At 42.7% G+C, this 24,724-nt stretch overlaps 2 protein-coding genes across 10 annotated transcripts in view; one reads left to right on the top strand and one right to left on the bottom strand.

The window, feature by feature from the left end:
* Window positions 1-733: 733 nt before the first annotated feature.
* Window positions 734-24,724, top strand: part of LOC119560886 (sodium/calcium exchanger 3) — a 40,877-nt gene continuing 16,886 nt past the window's right edge. For 6 of the 9 annotated variants that reach the window (XM_037874580.1, XM_037874578.1, XM_037874572.1 and 3 more), the window contains exons 1-2: window positions 13,470-13,625; window positions 16,063-18,270. In XM_037874580.1, coding sequence (XP_037730508.1) covers window positions 16,364-18,270 — 1,907 coding nt within the window. In that variant the 5' untranslated portion in view covers window positions 13,470-13,625; window positions 16,063-16,363. Of the gene's footprint in view, window positions 1,635-9,207; window positions 9,332-9,401; window positions 9,625-12,473; window positions 12,624-13,469; window positions 13,626-16,062; window positions 18,271-24,724 lie in introns of those variants that run through there. The other 3 variants (XM_037874574.1, XM_037874573.1, XM_037874575.1) reach the window with 3 other exon arrangements.
* Window positions 10,012-12,260, bottom strand: LOC119560218. Its single transcript, XM_037873577.1, has 3 exons — window positions 12,026-12,260; window positions 10,570-11,109; window positions 10,012-10,511 (listed from the first exon to the last, which is right to left on the bottom strand). Exons 2-3 carry the CDS (start codon window positions 10,868-10,870, stop codon window positions 10,012-10,014), a joined length of 801 nt encoding a protein of 266 aa, XP_037729505.1. The 5' UTR covers window positions 10,871-11,109; window positions 12,026-12,260.

The following is a 24,724-nucleotide window of genomic DNA, read 5'->3' as shown; positions in this document are numbered from 1 at the left end:
ACAAATTATTTCCTTGGGAAAGACTCGAATCATTTGAATCCATTTTAAAAGTAAAGTTATTGGCTTTAGAATATTCCGTGCCAATTCGCATATTATTAAGCCAAAGTGACTTCCATTTTGCGTATGTTTCCAATTATGAAAATTATAGCTCAATAAGCCCCATCATTTACGCTAAAAGCAAACAAAAAATATCAGAAAACGTTTATTTACTTTTTTTTTATCCTTAGATATATGGATATTGGATATACAATCCGATTGTTTTGATTTGATTTGGCTTTGCTTTTATTTATTGATGTTGTATGTTAAGTTGGGTCTGAATTTGCTCGATCTGGAGCTTGATCGCCTGCGACACTTTCATCGGATCGTCAATTGCTAGACGCATAAAATCCTTTAAGGTGTCGCCTCCTGCCGCCCCTCCGACCCCTCCGGGCGTAGGGTGGTTGGTAACGGTACCGGCGTACCGGGTAATATCCGCCCCTTCCACGGTGCATCTGAAAATAATATATAAGTGATACATAAATAAATAACTAAATGAAACTAACTTTTTCCTGTGCACTTTCTTCCTTATCTCTCGGCCGTGCCACCCACTCCACCGCCCCCGTTCGGGGCACTTCGGGTGCCCTTCGTGCGCTCGCTCGGCTTTTCAGAGGCAGTCGGCCAATGTGGCAGTCGGTTAGTGGCTCGCAGGTTAGTCTTTCATTTTCCGGCGGGCGTTTGAGTGTAACGGTTTTCCGTGATTTCCACACGCAGCAGCGGCAACCACAACAACAGCAGCAACAACGAGAACAGCAACCAAAACAATAACAACAACAATTGGAGAGAATAGCGGCAAGCGGTCTTAGTCGCTGCGCTTCTCCTATTTTAAGTGCCGAGCGTTTTACTATTTTTACTACACAGCCCAACACACAGATACAGATACACACGGCTGCATTCGGCGGTGCCTGTGTGTGCCTGCTGACGTGTGTGTGAGTTCTATTAGAAACAACAATAAAAACAAAAACAGTGTTAAATGCCAGTGAAATGATCTTCCATAAATAAGTTTTTGAAATAAATTCGAGAGCAAGGAGAATGAAAATTGAATTGTATGAAAAAATGCCAAGAAACTGCAGCGGAAAAGAAAAAGCAGCGATGATGTTGGAGAGCCGAAACTAGGCTAAATATCTTTGCATACTTTTGGGAAAGTTGTGCGGCACATACAGACACACTCGCCAACACACACAAACACACTCGCGTAGGACCTGCGCCTGCGGTCGCCGACATTTGAACCTGTTTTCTGACCATTGACCACCGACCACCGACCGCCGGCTGCCTCTTTTTACTTTTGGCAACGGCAACGGTAGCTGCAGCGCGAAAATGTGCACAAAAACGGCATAGGCCCACAAAAGAGTTCAGAGTGAGTGGTGCGGTTCAACAGCCTCCGGGAGTTCGTCGTGGCAAGCTCGAAACTCGCAAATTCGGCGGCAGCTTCGTGTATCTGTGTGTCTGTATCTGTAACTGTATCCGTGCATCTGTATCTGGTGCATCTGTGTGCGGGCATCCTGCAGCTGCAGCTCTGCAGCGGCGAAAATTGTGTCAGCAGCATCGGCAGCGTATCCTGCAGCTCGCCAGACTGGCGCCTCCATCTCCAATTGCCGGTAATGTATCTCGTTTTAGCCTCAGCCTTTTTTCTTGGCCAAGCCCGGCTCAGTCACTCATACGCCCCGTGCGGCTTAGAAATTACGCATACGCCCCGTGTGCGGACGGTCTTACCTTGACAAACGTACGGGGGCAGTCAGTCCGTGACAAATGTCAGTTTGTTTTTCCGTTTTCATTTCGCCTCGCTATCGATTAAGCTCCACGCCCCCTTCCCAAGCCGCCCTTTGTCCGCGAATTAGCGACTACTTCTGGGCCATGCAGCATATGGCTTTGTCCGCCGTCTTTTGTCTAACGCCTAATTGAGTCTTTTGTGCGACTCAAAAGACAAGCAGCACCGCAGAGGAAGAGAAAAGCAAATGAGGAGCCTAGCTGACTTTGGGTGTAGGGATACGAACTTCACATACCCTTGAAGGATGCAAATCCTTCTTAAATGAAACCCCTCAAATACGACCCTTTTCTAAACATTTATAAATGATGAAAGAAATATATAGCTTCAATAACCCTTTACCTTAAATAGCTGGGGGCTTAAGTTAGGGAAATAAAATTCAGATCTTTAAGATAAATCCTTAATTATCAAAAAGTGCAGAGTTTATTAATTTATCATAACTTACAGGTACACAGAGAAAGTTCTGACGTTCTCATCTGAGTTGAAAATGTTCTTAAAAAGAGAACGACATTTTAAATTTGAAAATGTTTTTATTTTGCTCGAATCAAGTTGAAATGGCGGTATTTAAGTACATTGTATGTACAAATAAACTATTAGTTCAGTCCTTAGAGTATACTTATCGAAAAGTTGTTAAATAAACTCAATTTAACTTTTCTCTTCTCACCATTTCGTTCCTATATTAATACCAAAATCTACTTACACGGTTTATAAGAACGAATGTTCACAATTCAAAAACAATGTTCTCAATTCAAGAACAATGTTCTCAATTCTAGAACAATGTTCCCAATTCAAGAACAATGTTCTTAGATAGTTTTCTCTGTGTAATTTAAAAATATGTTTGCTAGGATATGGAACTGAAAATGATTCTATAATCATAATACCCCCTACTAGGGTATCGAAGAGAAAGCCAAGGAAAACAATCAACACTGAGGCGGGTAAACAATTGGAAAGCGGAGCACTCGCGACTCCTGCCCAAGTCAGCCTGCCACTTGAGTTTTTCCGGCACGTTTTTTTCCCATCAGGGGGCGGTGGGCGGTGGTTGGTGGTCGGTGGCATTTGCCTTTGTCAATATCAGTCAAACTGTTCGCTTCACTCGCCTGACATTTGCTTACCATTTCAGTTTAGAGTTCACTCTGTTTCCCTTTGTACAAATAAATAGCCATTCACTCGTTTATGGGACTCCTTTATTCACTGGCCCCTGAATGGAAGGTCGTTCCCAAAGTATTTGTCAATCGGACACAACTTGCAGGATTGCCAGAAATTTCAATAGATTTAAATGGGGGATCTTATCAGTCCAAGTGACGCCAATTAACTAGCTAATCAATCAAGTGGCAAGCATCAGCATGACTCGGGGCACTCGAAAGATTTTCGGTCTGCGATAAGAGCCATACCTCGGGCTATTTAGCTCGTTGAGGGGACTACAGAAAATCCAGAAGCGACAGGCTTTTGGGGAAATTAATTTCATTTATGGCTCTGGCAAATTAAAAGCAACAGACCACACGGCAAAACCGCAGAGCAACTCGCAGATGAAAATTCAGCGCTTTAAAGGCTTAGAGCAAAGTGGCAGGCACTCAAAGGCTTATGCCATGCATACGTAGCAGCCGCCACAAACAGTGGCAAATACTAACTTTTCTTTTTTTTTGTATTTTTGTGTGTGAAGAACCAACTTTTCTAACTAACAAAAAAATAAACCGCGCACATGTGCGCACAAAAGAAACCAGAGGAAGAAAACTGCAAATAACAAGATTCGGATTCGGTCATGTTTGATTCATGAAACCGGCAGCAACTTCCAGCCCCCCAACCCAATTGAACAACAATGTGGAAATAAAGTTACAGTTGCAGTGGCCATGGCAACTGGAAGCCAACATTTCGCACAATGGCTCCGCATCAGCAGACTCGGCAGTTGCAGTTTTTCCGGACTCACAAAAAATGAAAAACCCCCGAAAAAGCAACCTTTTGAGTGTAAAGTTGATGCAGGATTCCGCTGCTGCAGAGTTAATCATACGTCTGACAGTAAAAAATCGCCAGCTATGGGGTAAAAAATATAAAAAACCGAAAGGCATGCTTCGCTTTTCACATTTCCCTGCTAGATTTACCGTGTATGTGGCAGCAAATTGCGCATACACCCCGTAAACCGCCGAGCTGGCCAGATCTGCAGGCAATTTGATTAGGGCCAGCGAGCCATAAAGAATGTAGAGAAATGCTGAAGTAAGGCTTATTTCTAAGCCAGCCAAGTCGAGCATAAAATGCAGGCAGCTTCCTGGGAAAAAAGGGAAAACAACGCGAAAGACTCGATTACGCTTTTCCAGCTTTTTCCCGGCAATGGCAATTAAATTGTGATGGCGTTGATGGGCAGGGGCGTGGAATATATAAATTAAAAGAGATAAAAGTTCCATAAAGATGACAAAAATCAAAGGGAAAGAGGAAAAGGCAGTGGCAATAAATAACGCGAAAAACATCTGAAAAAAGGAAGCGGAAAAGGACAGATTCACAAAATGGAGGCAGTGGCGCTGACAGGCGAGTCTTAAGCCAGCTTTTGTGGCGAAACAAAAGACGCGCGAAAAGAACAAGATATTGGGATATCTAAATTACCGTTGTCACGCACCTAAGCACACACACACGCACACACCGAAATGTCGGCATTGTGTCAGCACGGAAACCAAAGTGAAAACCTTTCATTTTATTTTCCCCATTTCTACCATTTTCCCCTTCGCCCCTCCGAGCGGTCGAGTTCCATTGACTGTGCCACACAAAGGCCAAGGAAATGATAATTTTCCGCTTAGCAGACACAGATACACCCACAAAACACCCAACCCTGCACATGTGGCTATTCGGTTGTCGAAATAAATTGCCAAGAAATGAAATTGAAACGCTTTCAATTAACTCTTTGCACTGCGACGTACTTAATCCTTGTCACATTAGCTTGAGCTCACATTCTGGTTTCAATTAAGTCGATGTGACGTGTGTCTGAAATATTCATCGAGGACCAGGGCACCAAAGGGCATAATCAGGTGCGTTAAGGTGAATAATTCAAAAGTGTGGGGGAGTATCTCAGAGATACAAGATACAAGCCGGATAGCACACGCATGCCGGCTGAATCTTCATCTGGCCCGTTCGAACTTAATTTCCATTTCAATTTTTCCCATTCATTGAGGTCCTTAACGTACCATCTCTCCTCCTTCGATAGCTCCGCTCCCTGACCCTATTCGTTACGGGCCAAACTACATGCATACACTAAAAGAAAATGATAGTAACTCCTAAGTTTTAAATAATATTAATAAGAAGTTAAGAAAAACAAATTACATTATTTTTTGTTAGATATTTTAATATATTTTCACAGCAAACATTAGGTTCAACTTTATTTCATAAATAAAATCTGACAATTTGGTAAATCATTAGATACAAGATATTTATGCATACACCATTTCAATACAAGGAATTCCGTAGAATATTGGTTAAAGATAAGAAAATATGACGATTATCTTTTAACATTTTATGATGACTGACAATCGGCTAAATAAATAAATGTCATATCTCAGAAAAGATTAACTATATCAGAGCAATTTATGGGCAAGCAATAATACCCATTTATAAACAGTTTGTTTTCCAAATGGTTTTTTTCTGAGTATAGTAAGTATGGTAAGCTAGGGGGCGCCATTTTGGCTCTGTTTGCCGGCTCTAATGGATTTCCAAGGCGGAGCATAACAATTTGCTTGTGGGCCGAAACTGTTGCTCCGGCCGGGAAGTCTGCCACAAGATTATTACGATGATAACGGCGACGACGACGATGATGATGATGGCGATGGGATAATGTGATTTTTTCCAACGATTTGGAGGCAGCCTGCAACTTTGTTGCCGTTTTCATGCCAAGGCAGGCAACCAAATTACATGACAATGGCCAAAGCTGTACAGTCTTTATTGGCTATGGGGAGCAAACACACCACAAATCAGTGAAAAATCGAAAAAAACACTAAAATCACTTGGCAAAATGTTTGCTTTGCTGATTGGTCACGACTTAATCAAGCGCTGCGTCAGCACTCTCATTCATTAAAAGATTGATTGATGCACTGACCGATGGCTAGTTTTTTCCTGCCCCCGGGCAAACATCTGGCCAACCATCCATCAGCCATCAACCATCATCAACCGGGAGCACTGGGGAAACCTGCTGCTGATGACACACGGCAAATTGTCGAGTCCAGTGGCAACTCTTTGGCAAACACAACTGGCATGCTTGTTTCAGTTAAAGTTTTTCCAAAAGAGAGAATGTGTGGGGAAACCCCTGCGGAAGGAAAGACAAGGAAAGCCCGACCGCAGCAAATAGTTTGTGCCACCCGCCCACTTGATATGGCAATGGCGAACAACTTTAACAACGCTATCTAAACCAACTTTGGCATGTCAGGGCCTCGACTCCTCCGCTCTGAGCAACCCCCGCCTGGAGTTTGGGTCTGGAACATCAATAGATGCCTGGTGACACTACACACGCACATATATTTATGCGACACGCAGCTGCTTTCCCATTTTCTATTTTCCATTTCCCAACTCCATCTGCTTTCGCTTCGGTCCCCAAATCATGGCCCGCAAGTGATAATATCCTGCCCGAAAACTCGACTATTTGACACTGCTAGCGAGCTGGGCGATTATTCAACAAACGCGAGCTTATCGCTGGGAATATTATTATTATTTTAAATTTTAAGAGCTGTAAAGCAGTAAAGAAAACTATGACAAGTGCTTTGGGTAGTATATAAACCCGTATATCTTCCAAGTTAATGGCCTGGGGGCTTGTTTAGAGAGCACTGTTAATTATTATTTATGATAGCGCTTTGTCTGAGACTCGCTGTTGCGAAAGAGAAGTGACTGCGACTGCGACTGTGCTTATATTTGCTTGACAACTGGCATTAACTTCGGCTAGATGACTGCATGTTTGTTTCGGGACAGAGGAAGCTCTACAAGAAAATACTATTAGTCAAAGCGGGACGTGACTAAGGCAGATATGTATGTGCCAAGGTTCTTGGATTGTTTTCCCAGATAGAAGAAAATCCCCTAATGACCTTTTGTGCGCGTGTTTTTATTGCATCTAAACGAGAGTGCCGCTATAAAGTGCACTACCCTGGCAAATGGCATCCTCTGCGGAATGCTGACATTTAACGTTCAAGCGGTTTGAAATCAAATCAATGTCAATGCCAGCCATAGTTGATGGCTGCTCGCGATGCGATGCGATGGATATGCGATATGCGATACTGCCTGGGTACTGGCCTTGATTGCCCGGCCTGATTGCCAATGACCAGGGATGTGGGTGTGGGTGTGGGTGTGGGTGGTGGGCCTCCAAGGCAGATAGGGCCACGCATAATTGACAGACCAACAGGCATCTGCGCCTATCTGCCGCACACTGGCTCATACGCACCCACACACGCGCAGAAGTTGAGCTACGGCCGGGAATGTGTAGTCTACTCTCAGGCGGACTGCCTAAAAGCCTGTTTCCGGCGATAGGGGAATTTGCGCCTTGTTGCGCTGCGTCCACTCCGCAGTCAAGTGGCATGCCACGCCCACTCACGCCCAAACACTTTCAAGCAGACTTACAGGGAGAAAAATAGCAAGCCAATATCAAGATATCATAGTCAATATTAACGTTTTATCGTGAGGAATATCTTAAGAAGTGGTCCGATTTTAAGGTAAATCGTTGTTACTTGATTTTTAGTGATTTTTGATTAATAGTTTTAATCAGGGTTTTATTAAAACTTATTAAGTAAACATTTAACAAAATTTTATATTGTAAACTGTCCTCTTATTTTAATGGGTAAAAGGTTTTCCAAATGATTTATTCTTTAAATTTAATAAAATTAATGAACTGTGAAAACAGCCTATATGTTTTCATCTTAATTGTATTCCTGATTTTTTTCCCCCCGTGCAGCGACTTTCGCTAAACGCCCGACTATTTAAGTCTTAACACGGAGATTTATGCTCGGCTTTGTGTGCGTATCCTTGCAAAAGTGTGAAATACAGTTATAAATAAATAAGAATGCTCAAAACTCACACACCCGCACACATCCTTACAGCGCGAGACATAAAAAAGGGATATTGTTAAATAATAAACAGTTTACGCTCTGACAGCACACAACAGGCGTGAAAATGCAGGGCGGTGGGGGCGTGGCCGTTCAACTGTCAACACAAAATGATACACATCTGCACCACCGCTTACTCACACACACTCGCATTCGCACCAGATAAGGACCCACTCACCCACGTAGGGTGTACCAAACCATATACCAAACCATACCACTCACAAGTTTTGTGACAAGAAGGCATTTCAAATCGACGATTCGCACAACGACCGTCATCAAAGTTGTTGTTAAAACGTCGCAGCTCCAGCAACAAGGACAATATCAAAATGTCGCCAATAACCGGGGAGTAAAAGGGAGTGTAGGGGGCTAAAATATGCTGACATCGCCAACTGTTCCCACTCGGTCCCGTATTAAACATGTCATTTGACGTCCCTGGATTCGAGCACCGGGCGCCGAACACCGACCAGCGAGCACTGAACACTGAACACCGAAACCTGTCAAACATTCCCTTGTTAGCATAACGAATCTAAATACCTCTGTCACGGAAGCCTGACAAATCTAGTCCCTGAAACAAAGCCCCCACAAAGGATACAACAAACTGTAGCGTACCATATCTGCCAAAGCGATTTATGGCTTGAGCAAAGTGTGCTAAAACATTTACTGGCAGATTTCCCTCGATTTGCGATTTCACCGAAGGACTTTAAATCTCGGTAAAGTGTCAGGATTTCCCCAGTGATTCGTGCGTTTGCATGTCTCTACATGCTACTTTTAGCTCAGGATAAATATTTAATTCGGTAACTTTCTCTTACCCACATTCCCAAGCACAAGAGTATTTTGCCACAATATCTGTTGGGCTCTTAGCCAATGGCTAAATGTATAATTGCGGATAGTATCTTCAAGTCCATGAAGTGATAATTGTTTTCGGGCAGTGCTAACTATCTTCTATTTAAACTGGAACATAGCCATGAGATTATTTTGTCGCAATATCTGTTAGGTTCCTAGCCAATGGTTAAATTTACAGTTGCGGATAGTATCTTGAAGTCCATGCCTTGATAGTAGCTATCACTGCGTATTATCTTCTATTCAAACTGGATCATATAACACCGCGAACCAGAAAACGAGACTATCAAGATGAGGGGAGGCCATCAGGTGTGATCGCACAAACGTAATTGCCCGACTTATCGCCGGTGCTTCGGACCCACTATTGTATTTCTCCCTATCGAGTCACCGTATCTGAGGCCGGTCCGTGCGTCATATACCAAATATGTACCTTATATACGATCGAGCGAGGGGACTGAGTAAAAAGCCAGCTGATATCTGCGGCTGCCAAAGTGGCAATTTGATTAGACTACACGCGATCCGAATGCGAGTGCGAATGCTCTGATTTATACTTCATGAAAATCAAAATCGGAACAGAGCTAACGATTTCCCCAAGAGTCAAACACCGAAAGGACCGAAACCGGATCCCCAGGTGAGTGATCGGGCCACGCCCATCGCGTTGCAACGCCCACCCACACCGGCACAACCCGCTATTCCCCCAGTACGGCGCACCTGGCTGAGCGGCAGTACTGCGGCTCAGTTGCTTGCCAGGAAGCGAGCGAAGGCCACCCACCCCACGGGCGGGCGAAACTATGTATTGTCACGCCTGAGACGAACTGCGGGGCGATCCACAATCCACTCTTGAGTCTCCAGCGTTCAGTTCAGCGTTCCCGTCAAGTCCCGATTTCCTACTGCCTCTTGGAGCAGAGTCAATCCCATCCCGGAGTGAGTATCCCTGGAGACAAATCCCGCAGCATTTCGCTTGTGTGTGTGCATTAGAGTCGTGAATGAGATATTTCAAGACTATTTGCAGTGGCGGTCGGAATAGTAGAACCACTGTACATAATTCTTGTTAACACCTCAAAGTGAGTCCCATATTACAAGTGAGAGTTGGTGAACCATAAACTTTGATTTTCAAAGGTTATATATCAATATTATTTATTAAAATCGGTATAAGAGCATTGTGTATGAATACAAACTAACTAGATGTTAAACTAAAACTTAAACTTGTGTATAGGTAAAAAGAGCTTGTTATAACTATAGTAATAATTTACTTTTATTTTTATTAAATAACAATTTCAAATGCAAACCTGAAACATAAATATGTTAGGACTAAAAATTATTTGATTTAAGATCATGTTTTTTAAGGAACTCATGCACAACAATATGCTCTGGCCAAAATTCAGGACTTAAGATCCTGCTGTATATAAGATCAGGTGCCAAGACTTTGAACGATGAAATCTTTCGTCTTTGTTTATTATATATTTTTCTAACGACAATGTCATCGGGATCGGGATAGGAAAGTTTGGCAACTATGTAGTGTTTAAGGGCGTCTTCAGTAGTTGATGTTGTAAGCCTCGAAACGAACACTGCCTTTAATGGAGGAACAGCTCTCAGGATATCAGGGATAGGTATAATGGGTAGCGCCACAGGAGCCGCATTTTGATGCCAGTTTTTAGCTGTTGGTTCGTTCAAAGTCGCAAATTCATAATGAGACTCAGCAGATTTAGTTTTCCCCTCAGTAACAATATCCGCAGAATTAGGTTTATCTAGTTTCACTGGCTGTGAAACAGTATCCACCGAATTAGAAACACCCTGACAATCTATTAAATCTATTGAACAATAATTAGGTTCTTAAAAAGACGGATTTTTAAAGGCTAAGCTTCTTACGAGATGCAAAGGCTGATTCCAGTTTTAAATACTTTTCATGAACAGCTCGAACTTCGCTGAAGAGCTCACTGATTTCCATTCGTGTTTGCCTCATATACCTTCCCATTTGGGACTTAATCACTCTGCAGTCTTCACAGGACCATTTTAGACCACTCTTCATTTCCATTAAGCCAAGTACATTTTCAGATATGCCTGCGCACTTGATATGGGCATATTCGTCACAGAGCCAGCACCTAACATTCTCATCGTCACTAATGATTAAGTTGTTAAACTCGCAGTTATCCATGCAGCAGATCAACATTTTCAGAGTTTTGTAGGCAAGTCTTTAAAGCAGAATAATCAATAACAACGACCAGGTTAAGAACACAAAACTGTGATATTTCTTTGAGTTTCTCAATATATTTGTTTTAATGGAAAATCACCATACACTGTTATAAAAAGTCAATAGATTAACATAGTAAATAAGCCAAAATTTCGGGAGCCCGGATAAGCCGCGTCGGTCTCTTTCAAAGTTCGAATGACGAATGAGCCAAAAGCCCTCTGAAATGGTATACGACGCTGATTAGATTATGGTGTAAACAGAGCCAATCCCAAAAGTTTTCATGCTCGCAATGGCATATCGCTAAAGTAAGAGATATGAGGTGCCCCAATATTCTCCAATATAAATTCAAAAAGCTCAGTAAGGGGAAAACATGAATATTATTCAAAAATATTATTGTTATAACACCTGGAATATGATAGTTGTAGACTTCCATCTGCTGTGCTAGTATTTTGATCACATCTGTATGCCCATGACGCCGTGTGGGAATATAAATGAAATGCGCACGGAAAGCCGCTTAGCTGGGAGACGGAAAATATGCGAATAAATTATGTGTGGCCACCTAGCATATATGTATGTTTAGATATCCACATGAGATGCTGTAATCCTCACATGTCTGCCCGGCATATTGGGTCTCTGCAGGCGTCTCTTGTTCACGATGAAAGTGTGTTTGAAATGAAGAGCCACACGGTCAACAAAATTAGCACAACATTTGCATGGCTACCAAAATGATTGCCTGCATTTTGTTAAACTTGGCTGAATACCTCAGACAATAATAAACAAACCAGAAAAAAAGCAAAAGGGACGTTCGCTTGATTGAGAGCTCAACCGAATGGTTAATAATAAAAGGGGGAACTTATGCATTTACTTCTGAAGGCCGTTTATTTTAGGAAGTAGAAATAACAAAAAATTAAAATATTACAATGTGTATTAGCACCATTCATTCTATAAAAAGATAATTTCCTATAATTTAGATAAATACATTTCTACTTATGATAGACTTTTCTCTGTGAAATTGCGTGTACGTATAGTACGTGATTACTCAGAATGGGACATATTACACAAGCGATAAGCATTATAAGTACGCAAAAATGAGCCGCCCATTATCGGGTTTTTACTTAAAAATGTACTACGTACATTAAATTACACAACGTTATAAAAACATTTTGTGTTCTTTGAAAAACTCGTATTTCTCTTTAATTACACCATTGACATTTCAGCGATACAGCTGGGATGATAGCTTTTTTCCGACCCATTTTTTGCCATATTTTCCGGGTCTGAGTTCGCCCGATTTCCTATCGCTTGTAGGTGGTGTGGTGGGCAAGACCGAAAAAACACCGAGCGCAGAACAAAAGCAAAAGCCGTGCACACCAAATAATTATGAACTGGGGGACACAGACATGACAAAGAGAAATGCCGACAGAGAAAGGGAGAAAGCAGAGAAAGAGGCGCACAGACAGGTGGTAATATGGGGATTCTGGCAGTGGATTTAGTCGTGCGTTGGCTGCCAAATGCGATTGCGAATCGCGAAAAATGGAATCCCAAATCTGTGCCAGCTGACGAACCACTAGACTGTTTGAAAACATCTTTACGGGGAATTACTTAGCAGCCAATTAGCCGTGTTGTGTTTGATTTACTAGACGATTTCGAACGGGAATGCTCCTTGAACTTGGAACCAAACCGAAAAATTGGATCGACTTCAGACCGTCGGCAACGTATCCACATACGTACATTTGTATGTATGTTACAACGTAACAGCGCCAGCGCAACGTAAACAAAATGCCGTTCTATCGTGTGCCCCGCTCATCTTTTCCCGCTCTCATTTCTACACAGGGGGAAATGCACATCAATCATAACGTCAACTTTTTAACATTTGCACTTTTAGAAAAAATCAGAGTACCGAAAGAACATCTTTTATAAAGCGTTGATCAATTTTAAAAGCAACTGAACCCAGCTATTGTAGTACCTTTTTAAAAAATTTATAATAATCTGAACTTTAAAGATGGGTTATGCAATTTTTTAGCGTCCAAAATTTAATATTTGCAAAATTTCTCTTACAATAATAAATTTTTAGGAGTATGTTTTCCAAAATAAAATAATTGGCGCTTGAAATACCATTTAAGAATAGTAATTTATAGACGTTGAATTTTTCGAGAAAATGTTTTTATTAAATCAGACTTTCAGCAATCACTTTATTTTTACCAAATCAAAATTCGATTAGGCTTTAATCCAATTAAGATTTAATGAAAACATTTTCAAACTAATCCAGTATGGCAGGAAATTGTATTCAAATCAGAATAAGATTAGGCCTAAATCCAATTATGACTTCATGAAAACATTGTAGGTCTAATCCAATATGGCTGGAAATCGAATTTAAAGAAAATTGTTTTATTGTTTATTCTCTGATTAATAGGTAATTTAAAAATGCCTTACCTAATATAAATTACTTTTTGGGATTTACTGAGTACCAATTATAGACATTGAGATTTTATTAAGCATCAATATTTTCTCTCTCTGCATTTCTATTCCCGTTCCCACGTTCATACTCTTTCATATTCGCTCAGCTGCATTTTCAGTCGCAGTCCTTGGTGAAAAGCGGCGCGTTCGATCGCCAGACGATTATATTATTTTTTGTTTGTGCTAATTTTAAAAATCCGTGTTAATTTTAGTTCTACTTTAACGAGTGCAAGGGCTGGCTGAAATATCAGAGTTCGGTGCATTTGATAAGCGGAGAAATGTAAGGAAAGTGGGAGCTGCATTCTTTGCCCGGGGCAAAGCTTTTTAATTAATTCGCAATCTCTTAACCCGACGTGCAACCATTTTCCAATAATGGCCAAATGCAATTTACCGCCGGAATGAAAAACGGAGAGGAGAAATTGGAACGCTTGCCCAGCATATGTTCGGTGCTCCCAGGGGCGTCTGTGTGTCTCATCTTCATTTACTTTCACCGCTTTCTCCCTACCTTCCCCCTTTTCCCATTTCCCTGCTGTCCTCCATCTCCCTCGCTCCCCATCAGGCTGTCCCGCTCTTTGTCTATCTATATCGGCACTGCTGTCGGCTCTTGTTGTAATTGCTAAATTAATGCAAACGTTGATGATTATCTGAGCCCCTTCGCCATAAACCGTGGGGCATATTGATTTATTGGATTTCGAAGCCGGAGCCAAAGTGTTGTGCCGTCCGAATGAGTGTGCTGTGATCCAAATGTGCATATTAAAACAGGGAAACTCAAGTATAAATACGTCATTGGACTGAATGCAAATGTTTTCACGGAAAATTTACCTCGGCGAACTGTAAACGGAAAGTTCCTAGTGTCAGTTTATTTTCTGAAGAAATATCTTCTGTAAGCAATAGTCGTTTCCGACACTGAAGAAAACGGAATAAATAATTACAATACCTTATTAAACGGTTAAAACATAAATTACTTTAACAATTCTAAAGCGGTTTTTGTCGTTTAACATACTTGTTGCTTAAAATGGGGGTTAAAACTAATTCTAGTTAACATGCGGACGAGAAAACTAACTAAAGAGATTTTTAGTCGTGTTTCAAAAACGACAAAAATGTTGAAAAACATTTTAACGAAAGCTAAAAAAATTTAATATTTCATTAACAAAAAAATTGTTTAAAAAATGTTCATTACCTTTGAATTGATTATTAATCCTTAAACCTTTTAAATATATCATTTGAAGATCTATGTATATGATATTTTAAAACATATTTATTGAGTGTGTTTCTTATAAAAATAAATTTATAATCTAAAATTTCTTGTTTAATACATTAGCAAATAAAGTTCTGTTTGTTATCAAAGTTTCGCTGCATTCCCTTGCTCGACTTCGCGATATTTGAAGTTATAAAAGTTGGTTAAACAAGTCTTCAGCCCCCCTTTTTCAGTTGTCAACAGTTTTTATCTGCAAATGTGCAATTCACTCGATTTCCCCCGCTTTATTTTCTGCATTTATCTTGGGTCTGCCTTGTCAGTCACTTGTTTGCCTTCTGTTGCCATCCAAACGTTAATGTTTTTGGTTCCGTTTTTGGTTCCCGTTATTGACATTCGAGAATTATGTACACATGCATGTATATGTATATTATCGATCTTGGTCTTGGTCAAGCCCATTTCTCTGCACTTTCCTCTCCTTCGGTTTACAATTCAATTTGCAGCTAACTTTCAGCAGTTTAATTTTCAACTCGGTCTGTTTTTCATTTTCCCGGAAAATGAACTTTGTTTGCCTCTAGTTTTGCGTCTGCTCCGGCAAATTTTATAGCTGCACTTTTGTTTATGTTTTATGCTGTCTATTTACGCATTTAATTTCGTTTTCGTGTAAATAGACAAAACAGCTGAACGACTGCCTGGCGAAGCTCAAAGAAAAGCTACGCCCCCCACAAAGAGGGAAAATAAAAACTCTAATTAAATTTAATTTCTACAATTTTTAGGAGATTGTTTTGTTGATGTGGAAAGATGGGAATATTGGTTCGAAAAGCAATTAAATAAATAATTTAAATGGGGTTTTTTTTGGCTAGCATAGAAATACTTTTACAGTAGTTTCAATCATTTCCAAATTCAATAGAATTTATTTTTTTTTGTGGCTTTTAATTATTAAATATTTTTTAGATAGTTTCAAAGAATAGAATAATAATAGAATAATTTTCAATTTATGTACACTGTAATTAATATAGAAGAAATAAAAGTTTTTGATTAGAGAAATAAAGGTATTTTTGAGCAAATAAGAAATTTATTGAATCTGTTTTTAATAATTTTATTTTATCCCATTTTTACCGTCCAGATAATTTTCCAAAATCAATGAATGTTGTTTAAAATGAACTCGTTAATTGGCATTGATATAGGGGCATGGCAACATGTTTGTCATTGTTATGTGGTAGTTCGTTTAAAGTAAAGAATCCAGGATTTTTTAAACACTTTCGATTAGATATTCTTATATCCTGGTAATTATTCATTAATAACATATTTCCTAACCCATTTGCACCACCCTGCTGATGCATGCCTCTCGTTTTGGCGATCTGGGCGGGCTCTTCTAGCGACTATTTGCGGGCTTTCGCAACCTTCGCAGTGGCATTGCGCCTGGCGACACACTCGTGATGCAATGCACCCGAAATAGGTGCCCCAGAATAGGCACAAGTCAACTAACTAACGACTCTCCCCTTCCCTTCCCCTCCCGCAGGTGCAGCGGCCCAACTGCGTCAGAGTGTTGAACGTGCCATTGCGAGAATGCCTTCTCGCGGTCCCACGTCATAGTCACCGTCATTAGCAACTGGCAACCAGCAACAAGCAACTAGCAACTAGCAACACTCCCGGCAGCAACACTAATTGCAACTAGCTACAAGCAACTGCAACAGCAACTGCACAGCACAAATCACAGCCAAATCGAACGCAACAAAGCTTCCAGAGTCAGGCCAACGGGACTGGAGAGCCCCATCACTTCCAGGATCAGGAGAGAAGCCATCCCCAGCCAATTACCAGCCATGCAGTTGCTCCTCAAGTCGATCTTCACCTGCGCACTATTCGTGATCTTTGTGTACGCCACCGCCCAGTCGCTGCTGAAGGTCCAGGAGACCGAGGCGCGGCAGGCGGCGTACCTCAACATCAGCTCCCACTCCTCCTCCGCCGACGACCAGAGCAGCAGTAATCTCAGCCAGGACGATGGCCACTTCCTCAGCCGGCGGCTAAGGCAGGTGCAGGCCCAGGTGCAGGCGAGGCAGGTGGTGCACGGCGAGGAGGGCGTGGAGGGGGCGCCGTCCCAGCTGGAGGACGAACTGAAGCAGCTGATGAAGACCAATGTGGACGCACCCGATGTGGAGGAGCTGCGCCAGTGCAGCGAGGGCCTGGTCCTGCCACTGTGGATGCCGCAGCGCAACATTTCCATTGGTGACCGGCTCATCCGCGGCTTCGTCTACTTCATGCTGCTGATCTACCTGTTCGTGGGCGTCTCCATCATCGCGGATCGCTTCATGGCCGCCATCGAGGCCATCACCTCAATCGAAAGGGCGGTGGTGGTGAAGGGTCCCAACAACACCAAGCAAGTGATGCACGTGAGGATCTGGAACGAAACGGTGGCCAATCTCACGCTGATGGCCCTTGGGTCGAGTGCCCCCGAGATCCTGCTCTCGGTGATCGAGATCTATGCCAAGGACTTCGAGAGCGGGGACCTGGGACCAGGCACCATCGTGGGCTCCGCCGCCTACAACCTGTTCATGATCATCGCCGTCTGCATGATCTGGATTCCGGCCGGCGAGGTGCGGAGGATCCGGCACCTGCGCGTCTTCTTCGTGACCGCCCTCTTCTCGATCTTCGCCTACGTGTGGCTGTGGCTCATCCTGTCCGTGTTCACGCCCGGCGTGATCCTCGTGTGGGAGGCGATCGTGACCCTGCTCTTCTTCCCGCTGACCGTGCTCTGGGCATACATCGCCGAGCGCCGGCTGCTCGTCTACAAGTACATGGACAAGAACTACCGGGTGAACAAGCGCGGCACCGTGGTGGCCGGCGAGCACGACCAGGTGGAGATGGATGCGGAGAAGGGCCCCAAACACCCGATGGTCACCTCTTCGCGCCCGAACGACGCCGAGGCCTTCGACGAGGCCCGCCGGGAGTACATCCATGTGCTCACGGAGCTACGCCAGAAGTACCCCGAGGCCGATCTCGAGCAGCTGGAGATGATGGCCCAGGAGCAGGTGCTGGCGCGGAGCAACAAGTCGCGCGCCTTCTACCGCATCCAGGCCACCCGCAAGATGGTCGGCAGCGGCAACCTAATGCGCAAGATCCAAGAGCGGGCGCACAGCGATCTCACCGAGGTGAAGGCCCAGCTGCACGCCGGCGACGAGGAGGAGGCGGACGATCCCATCCGGATGTACTTCGAGCCGGGCCACTACACCGTCATGGAGAACTGCGGCGAGTTCGAGGTGCGGGTGGTGCGCCGTGGAGACATTTCGACGTATGCCAGCGTGGAGTACGAGACGCAGGACGGCACCGCCTCCGCCGGCAACGATTTCGTCGGCCGGAAGGGCCTGCTCAGCTTCCCGCCCGGCGTCGACGAGCAGCGCTTCCGCATCGAGGTGATCGACGACGATGTCTTCGAGGAGGACGAGTGCTTCTACATCCGGCTCTTCAATCCCTCGGAGGGCGTCAAGCTGGCCGTGCCGATGATCGCCACCGTCATGATCCTGGACGACGACCACGCGGGCATCTTCGCCTTCACGGACTCGGTCTTCGAGATCACCGAGTCCGTCGGCCGCTTCGAGCTGAAGGTGATGCGCTACTCCGGCGCCCGCGGCACCGTCATTGTGCCCTACTGGACCGAGAACGACACGGCCACCGACGCCAAGGACTACGAGGAGGCTCGCGGAGAACTCGTCTTCGAGAACAATGAATCTGAGTGAGTAGTACTATTTTTTATCTATATGATTGGTTGTACAAGAACTTGCATTGGCTCGGCACTTGAAAGATCCTATCTTAACTACTTAAATCTTATGATGAGGATTAGGATTAGGATTATATGCATAACCATATTCTTAACATTGGAATATTTGCTAATTTTAGTCAGATCATAGTATATTTAAAATGAAATCTAAATATGAATTTGGGAGATCAATTTATTTTTAACCAAAGTTCGCTTAGAATCATTAGAAGAGGTATTTTCTTATAAGCCGAAGTGCTATGATAGTAGAGATATCCATTAAGTTTTTGTCTACTTACTGGATTTAAGCAATGAGATTAGACTGCTGTCTAAACTTAATCTGATTATATTCGTTAGTACCTATCTATATGCCCGAAATCATTCCAATCGCACTGTTATTTTAAAAGTAATGTGATGTCAGTCGTGTCGCCAATAGAGTTGCTCTTCAGTTTTATGTTGAAATAAAGAAGAGTAACGGGTATTTGATATACGAGGCACTGAAATATGGTTTTAATTCTTGTCCTTTTATAACTTATTACAACTAGACTTATCAAAGGCACTGAATTTAAGAGAGTCTTGTTTTTAATTTGCCTGAAATGACAAGTCTAGATTCAAATCTGTTGATAACGGAAATATCCATAAGGTATTTGTTTGTTTACTGAAACAATGACATGGTATAGATATAGTATATCGTGTAGAAGCAACGGAAGCTAAAGTTTCCTTCGCCTTTTGATTTTTTGTTTGACCTACATAAGTCAAGGCCTGGATGGCATTAGTTTTTCGTGTAAATGCCTGGTTAAGTTGAGCCTACACATGCATGAACAGAGTCCTGGATTCCTCCGCCCCCCTCGATTCCGGCAATATATCCTCATATATCCCAACGCCCGGTGTCACGCAATGCGAACTCCCGGCGGAGTCTTTCGGCGAACTCGCAATTTCCGCTCTGGGAATAGACAGGCCATGGGATGTGGATGTGGATGTGGCTGTGCGTGAGACAGAGCCCCGCGAATCGATTAAAGTCGGAATAATTGGGGCTTTTAATTGCCACACCAGCTGCCAGTTGGCATTGTCGTTGGCCGGGAGCGGAGTTTGAGTTTCAGTTTGAGTTTGTACGCTGCTCTGCGAAATGGCAAACCTGCTTCCCGAGTTCCCATCGCGAATCTATTATCATCGAGCGTGTGTGTGAGGGTGTAGATATTTTCCTGCTGGGTGCCCATGGCTGCCCCAATTGTGTTGGCTGCGTGCTGGGTGACAACGCCAGACCCAGACCCACACCCCCATACCATCCCTTCCAGACATCAACACCCCGCCCGAAGCCCCTGGCAAGCTGTAATTAATTTTGCAAAATTTATTCATTTTGACAAACATTTGGCAGACGACAGCCGCACTCAGTTAACTGCGTTTGCATATGTTTTTGCGGCTTTCATGGCCATGTCCGAAATGTCGGGCAACACGCAACATGGCCACACATATAGGTCAGGCGTGGTCTGCCCGGTTGGAGGATGGCGCTTTAAGATGATTTATGGCCCGAGAAAACGACCAGCATATGTCGGGAATTAGGCTGGCCGAAAATCTGGGAATTGGCTTCAATTTGATGGGCACTAATCATGATTTACTTACTGACTTAATTAAGGCATAGACAGGACCTGTTACACTGGAATAAAGAAAAGGGTTTGAATTGGGGTGAATGTTGCTTTATTTTAAAAATGGTACAAAAGGTATATAAACGTACAGACAAAAACAATTTTTAAAAAATGTTATATAACTGTTTCTAAATAATTTTTTTAATTATTAATTTAATTTTTTAATTTTTTTAATTGTTACAAAGATGTTTACCTATCTTAAACAAATTTTAATAGTAAACATTTTTCAAAAATTTTTAATTTGAAATATACGGGATTGGTACACAAATCACTAAGGTTTTTAAATCACTTTCAAATATATTTTTTAGCTGTCTAAAAGTATGCAGCAATATATTTTAAACTTTGAAGTACAATGAATTCTTTAAAAAAAGCCTTTAATCTTTATTTACTGCATACTTTTAGAAACCTAAACCCAAGTGATTTATGTGGCACCCCAAAAATTATAACTTTAATTGCAATTTATTTGCCATATATTTGATAACAATAAAATGTCTATAATAAGATGGTATTTTTTGCTCACTATATTAAATGCTTATGATGTGAAGCAGTTCACCCTGGGACATTTCTCCGATGTATGTTTTTCCTTAGACTCCACTGAAGCCTCATTTATGGCTGTCCTGGTTTTCAGCCCACTCCCCGGGGCGGTTTCGCGTAAAATTGTCTCAAACACGTTGCCACAGACACAACATGAATTTTTGAGGATTTCTGCATTATTAAGTAGTAAGGAAAGCGGAGAGGACAATTAGAAGGGGCACGTTGTTGGGCTGCCAGCGTGAAAACGTCAACGGGGGAGAACTTACAGGAATTAAGTGGCGACGATGTGAGATGTACATGGATATAGTTATAAGGATGGGATTGGTATGGGCGTGTCCTGGTGAAACGCTCCCAAAGTGCTCGTTAAGCTGCTCCCGAGCTTTTCGGCGAGTCGGTGCTTAAGCCGTTTTCCCATTTGCCACGACAGTTGAAACACTTTTTAATGTTTGTGTTTCGCCAGGATGGATGCAATTGCCCTTGCCTCTATTTGAGTCGCGATTATTTGCCAACTTTTAAAACGTTTCATTGTCGCCAGTGCCCGAATGAGTTTCCTGCTCCAGCTCCTTTTTCTCCTTGGCCGAGTAAGTGCACGTCCTGGAGATCCTTGCGGGCCTTTTGTGGCATTTACAGCCACTCAAGTTGAATGCCTTGCGGTGCCGTTGGTAATAATGTTTGTTTTAATGTTGCCAGTTTCGCTGGCGAAATGCCAGCCAAGTGGGCCCGGCCAACTTCCAGTGGAACTCCCACACATCGATGACGATCTCGGGGGCATTACTTTCTTTCCCTTCTCTCAGAGGAAATGTTGCCATAAACTAGCTCCCACAATTAAGCGGGATTTGATGTATTTTTAAATGGCCATTAAAGAGCGGCCGCTTTAAAGCGACTCAAAATAAGAAAAACGCGAAAGCGGGGAGCTAAATTACATTGCTGGAAAATCCACTTTGAAGTCGATGCGTGTGGCTGCAATAAATTTGTTTTTTCACCACAGCAACGTTTTGCTCGCTCTTTAATGAAAATCAAAATCCACCTCTGCCGCTTGGTCCCAGATATATAGATATAGTCGTACAGCCCAGACATTTGCCAGCTTTCAGGCAGCGGAAATGCGCAACAGCAGCAGCCATGTAGTCGGTCGTCATAAAAAACAGCAGCACCAGCAGCAGAAGTCAGTAATGCCATAAAATTCCCCAACGAAACTTAAAAAAAATATGAGAAAAAAGACCAGCTGAGGGGCCGGGCTACAAAGTGCCAACACTGTTGCATAAATTTGTATAATCTGCTGGGGCAGAGTGGCGGGCACATTTGGATTGAGTTATAGGACCTTAAATAACCGACTCTTGCAGCGCGCTACGTGTATTCGAAAAAAGAGGCCAAAATCCATAGCCTACTTTTCTGGGCCGCATTTAAGATAAGACTCCCCGGGGGAAAGGCAGCGCTTCCATTAGTTAGGCCAGACAGGTTTTTCAGACAACTTTACTGTGCGTGGCATTTGTTAATTAGCCACAATTTGGGTGGCTTGCCACATGGCCTAAATGCTGCTCCCCAATGGGAAATATATAAGGAGAGAGCAAGAGATGCTGGCAAATTAAAGATTCTCTTTTGGGCGAAACCAAGACATCTAGTTCCCCACCAGTTTTCCAGGTTTCTATAGACAATCCCGCATGAGCATCCGCAAATAGCGAAGTTCGAGCTCATAAAAGTCAGACATAAAATATGCACAGAGCACTGGGTTTGAGGAGTACCGAGATAAGAGCAAATATTTTATTAAGCACACATAATCTAAAATTGAAATTTATGCTATTTCCACCGAAGAATTCTGTATTCCGAATTCCGTATTCTGGATTGTGGAACAGGAATCGGAGTGCCACCAACTTACAAGTTACCGTCGTCGTGTGCGGTTTTTGCTTTCATTTTCCGTGTAGTATTTCCTGTGGCCGGCGGGGAATTCTCCGGAACAGACCAGCTGCCTAACTGACTGACAAGTAAGCGGAGTCTGCCACCAAGTGGTTGTCTTCGTCCATCTACATCCTCCTCCACCTGCTCATCCACCCGTCTCCTTTTGTGGCAGACTGCCTAACTGCCAGCCGTTTCCCATCCATGTGAGCGTGTAAAGTTAAGGGGAGCTCACAACCGCAGTGCCCTCGACTAAGCCCATTTGGAGGCTCTCGGGCACTCCCTGAATCCCGAGTCGGTTGTCAGGAGTCTGCCAACCTGAGAACTCGATCCGCAAGGAGCAGATACCCCATAGGAATATTACTGAACAGTGTTGCCAGCTGTGGCTTGCAAGCATTAGCTTTTTAAAGTGCTTAGAATGCCTATAAAAAGACGTTGTTTGTATCAAAAAGTGAACAAAGGTTAAGACATAAACTGGTTTTACTTTCCTATTCAAATTCTAAAACATTAGCTAAAATTTTTTTTAAATTGAATATCAAAAAGTAAAAAATTTTATACGGTTTTCAATCAAATCAAATTTATATTTGTTCATTCAACAAACCAAAATTTTAGATTCTGGGAAGATGTTCCTAAAACATTACTTGAAATTAAACCAATTTTTAAAATTGTTTATAAAATAAATGTCAAGAACTTTCCTAAGGAAGAGTTTAAAATAACCATATGGCCATTTAAAACAGCAATCAAAACTGTTGTATTTATTTTTAAAGAGATAAGTTATTGTAGATCCTGTAAATGTTCTTAAAACATCTCTTAAAATCTATTATTTAAGTTCCTGTATATGAAACAGATTTACGTTAAAAATAATAATATTTATGGGACATTTTGTATCGAATGTTCATATATACTCTTCTACTTGAGACTTTTAAATATCCAAAAACACATCACTGACGAGTTGCAGATAGGATAGCTGGCTGTGAAGTACAAACACAGTATGTGTGTTTCATTTTTTAAACCCAGATACAAACACAAAGCTTTTTACGGCTGAAATCATTTTTCCAAACGATTCAGATTCCTGTGGTCTCCACAAAGGGTATCTACGATTCGATCGGGCCGAGTGCTTAGGCCAAAGTTTCTTATTTGCTATTCAATTTGCTTTGGGGCTGGGCTTGGGTCCTGGCTCTTGGCTCTTGGCTCGGCATATAAATTTCCATGGGACGGCAACAGGCAGCAAATTGTCCGTCCGTTGGTCCTAGCCAATGTCAATTGGCTGTTGTTTGTGCTGTTGCTGCCGCTGATTCTTGGGCCCGGGTATCTCATGTTTATCTGAATGTCGTTAGCATGAACTGTTCCTTCTGGGGTCGAAACCCCCGATTCCCGATCCCCAATCAGGCCCTTTATTTTGGTTACTTCTGTTTTTATTTGCCTCGTTCGTCCGCTTGTTGTTATTATCATTATTATCATTATGACATGAACAGGAACAACAAGGTCTGGCAAACTTAATCATCACCATGGGCCCGAGCTTCGAGATGAGCATCCTCCTGGGGCATCTGTTGCTCAAAGGGGTTCTGGCTTAGGGTTACCTCAGAGGAACTCCTGGTTTTTCATTCCCTCTTCCATTTACTCACCTCGCCAACGGGTTGAGTTCGATTTAAGGCTCTTTAAAACTCGTTGAGCTGCGTAGGAAAAGTAATAAAATTGCGATTTGCTCCGGTAATTGCAACACAAATTTAATAAAACCATCCTCGCACCTAGGGAAAGTTTTCTAATAAGAGAAAGTACTGCTGAAACGGCGTTAAATTTGGAAAGCAATTTCGCCGGCTTAAGTACTTTCGGCAGCGTCAATTAGGAAATTTTTATTTTTGCCAAATGCCAGATGAAGGCTAAGCACGTTTATTTTTGGGGAACAATTAAAAGAATATCTTCAAGAATTTTAACTATCGATTCTGGCAGCTTTACGATTCCAAATGTCATCTGGAACTGTGTTTTGAGGCAACTCAATCTGCGTCTGATTTATGTGTGCCAGCTAGCAACTCAACAAGCCGGCAGCCAGCTGAAAGTGACAAATGATGAAAGGCGCACAAAGCAGCCAGCATCCAATGTCAAAGGTCACAGGCGACAACCGCAGAAAACCACCCACACACACATGTCAGAACCGATTGCGAGTTATGTTTACAGGCACTTTGATCTCTTACTCGTTGGCTTCTTCATTAAAACGTCACCTAAATGTGACTCACGGCGGGAAAACGAAGGAAATGTCAGGAAAATTGTTGATGGAAAAAGGCAAAGGTGAGAACCCTGGCCCTCAGCTAATTATGAGTCCTTGGGAGGTCTGCGGGGTCATTAAAAATTACCCGACAACAAGGAGA

The sequence above is a fragment of the Drosophila subpulchrella genome, unplaced genomic scaffold (assembly GCF_014743375.2).
Source record: "Drosophila subpulchrella strain 33 F10 #4 breed RU33 unplaced genomic scaffold, RU_Dsub_v1.1 Primary Assembly Seq354, whole genome shotgun sequence".
NCBI classification, from domain to species: domain Eukaryota; kingdom Metazoa; phylum Arthropoda; class Insecta; order Diptera; family Drosophilidae; genus Drosophila; species Drosophila subpulchrella.
The sequence above is the reverse complement of the archived record's forward strand: the minus strand, read 5'-3'. Positions and strand labels throughout refer to the sequence as shown.

Excerpts from the sequence above, each read along its gene's own strand:
- LOC119560218 (XM_037873577.1), bottom strand. The coding sequence starts at position 10,870 with ATGTTGATCTGCTGCATGGATAACTGCGAGTTTAACAACTTAATCATT. Across the intron at positions 10,512-10,569 it reads GGAATCAGCCTTTGCATCTC|ATTTAATAGATTGTCAGGGT; the intron begins GTAAGAAGCTTA and ends ATTGTTCAATAG.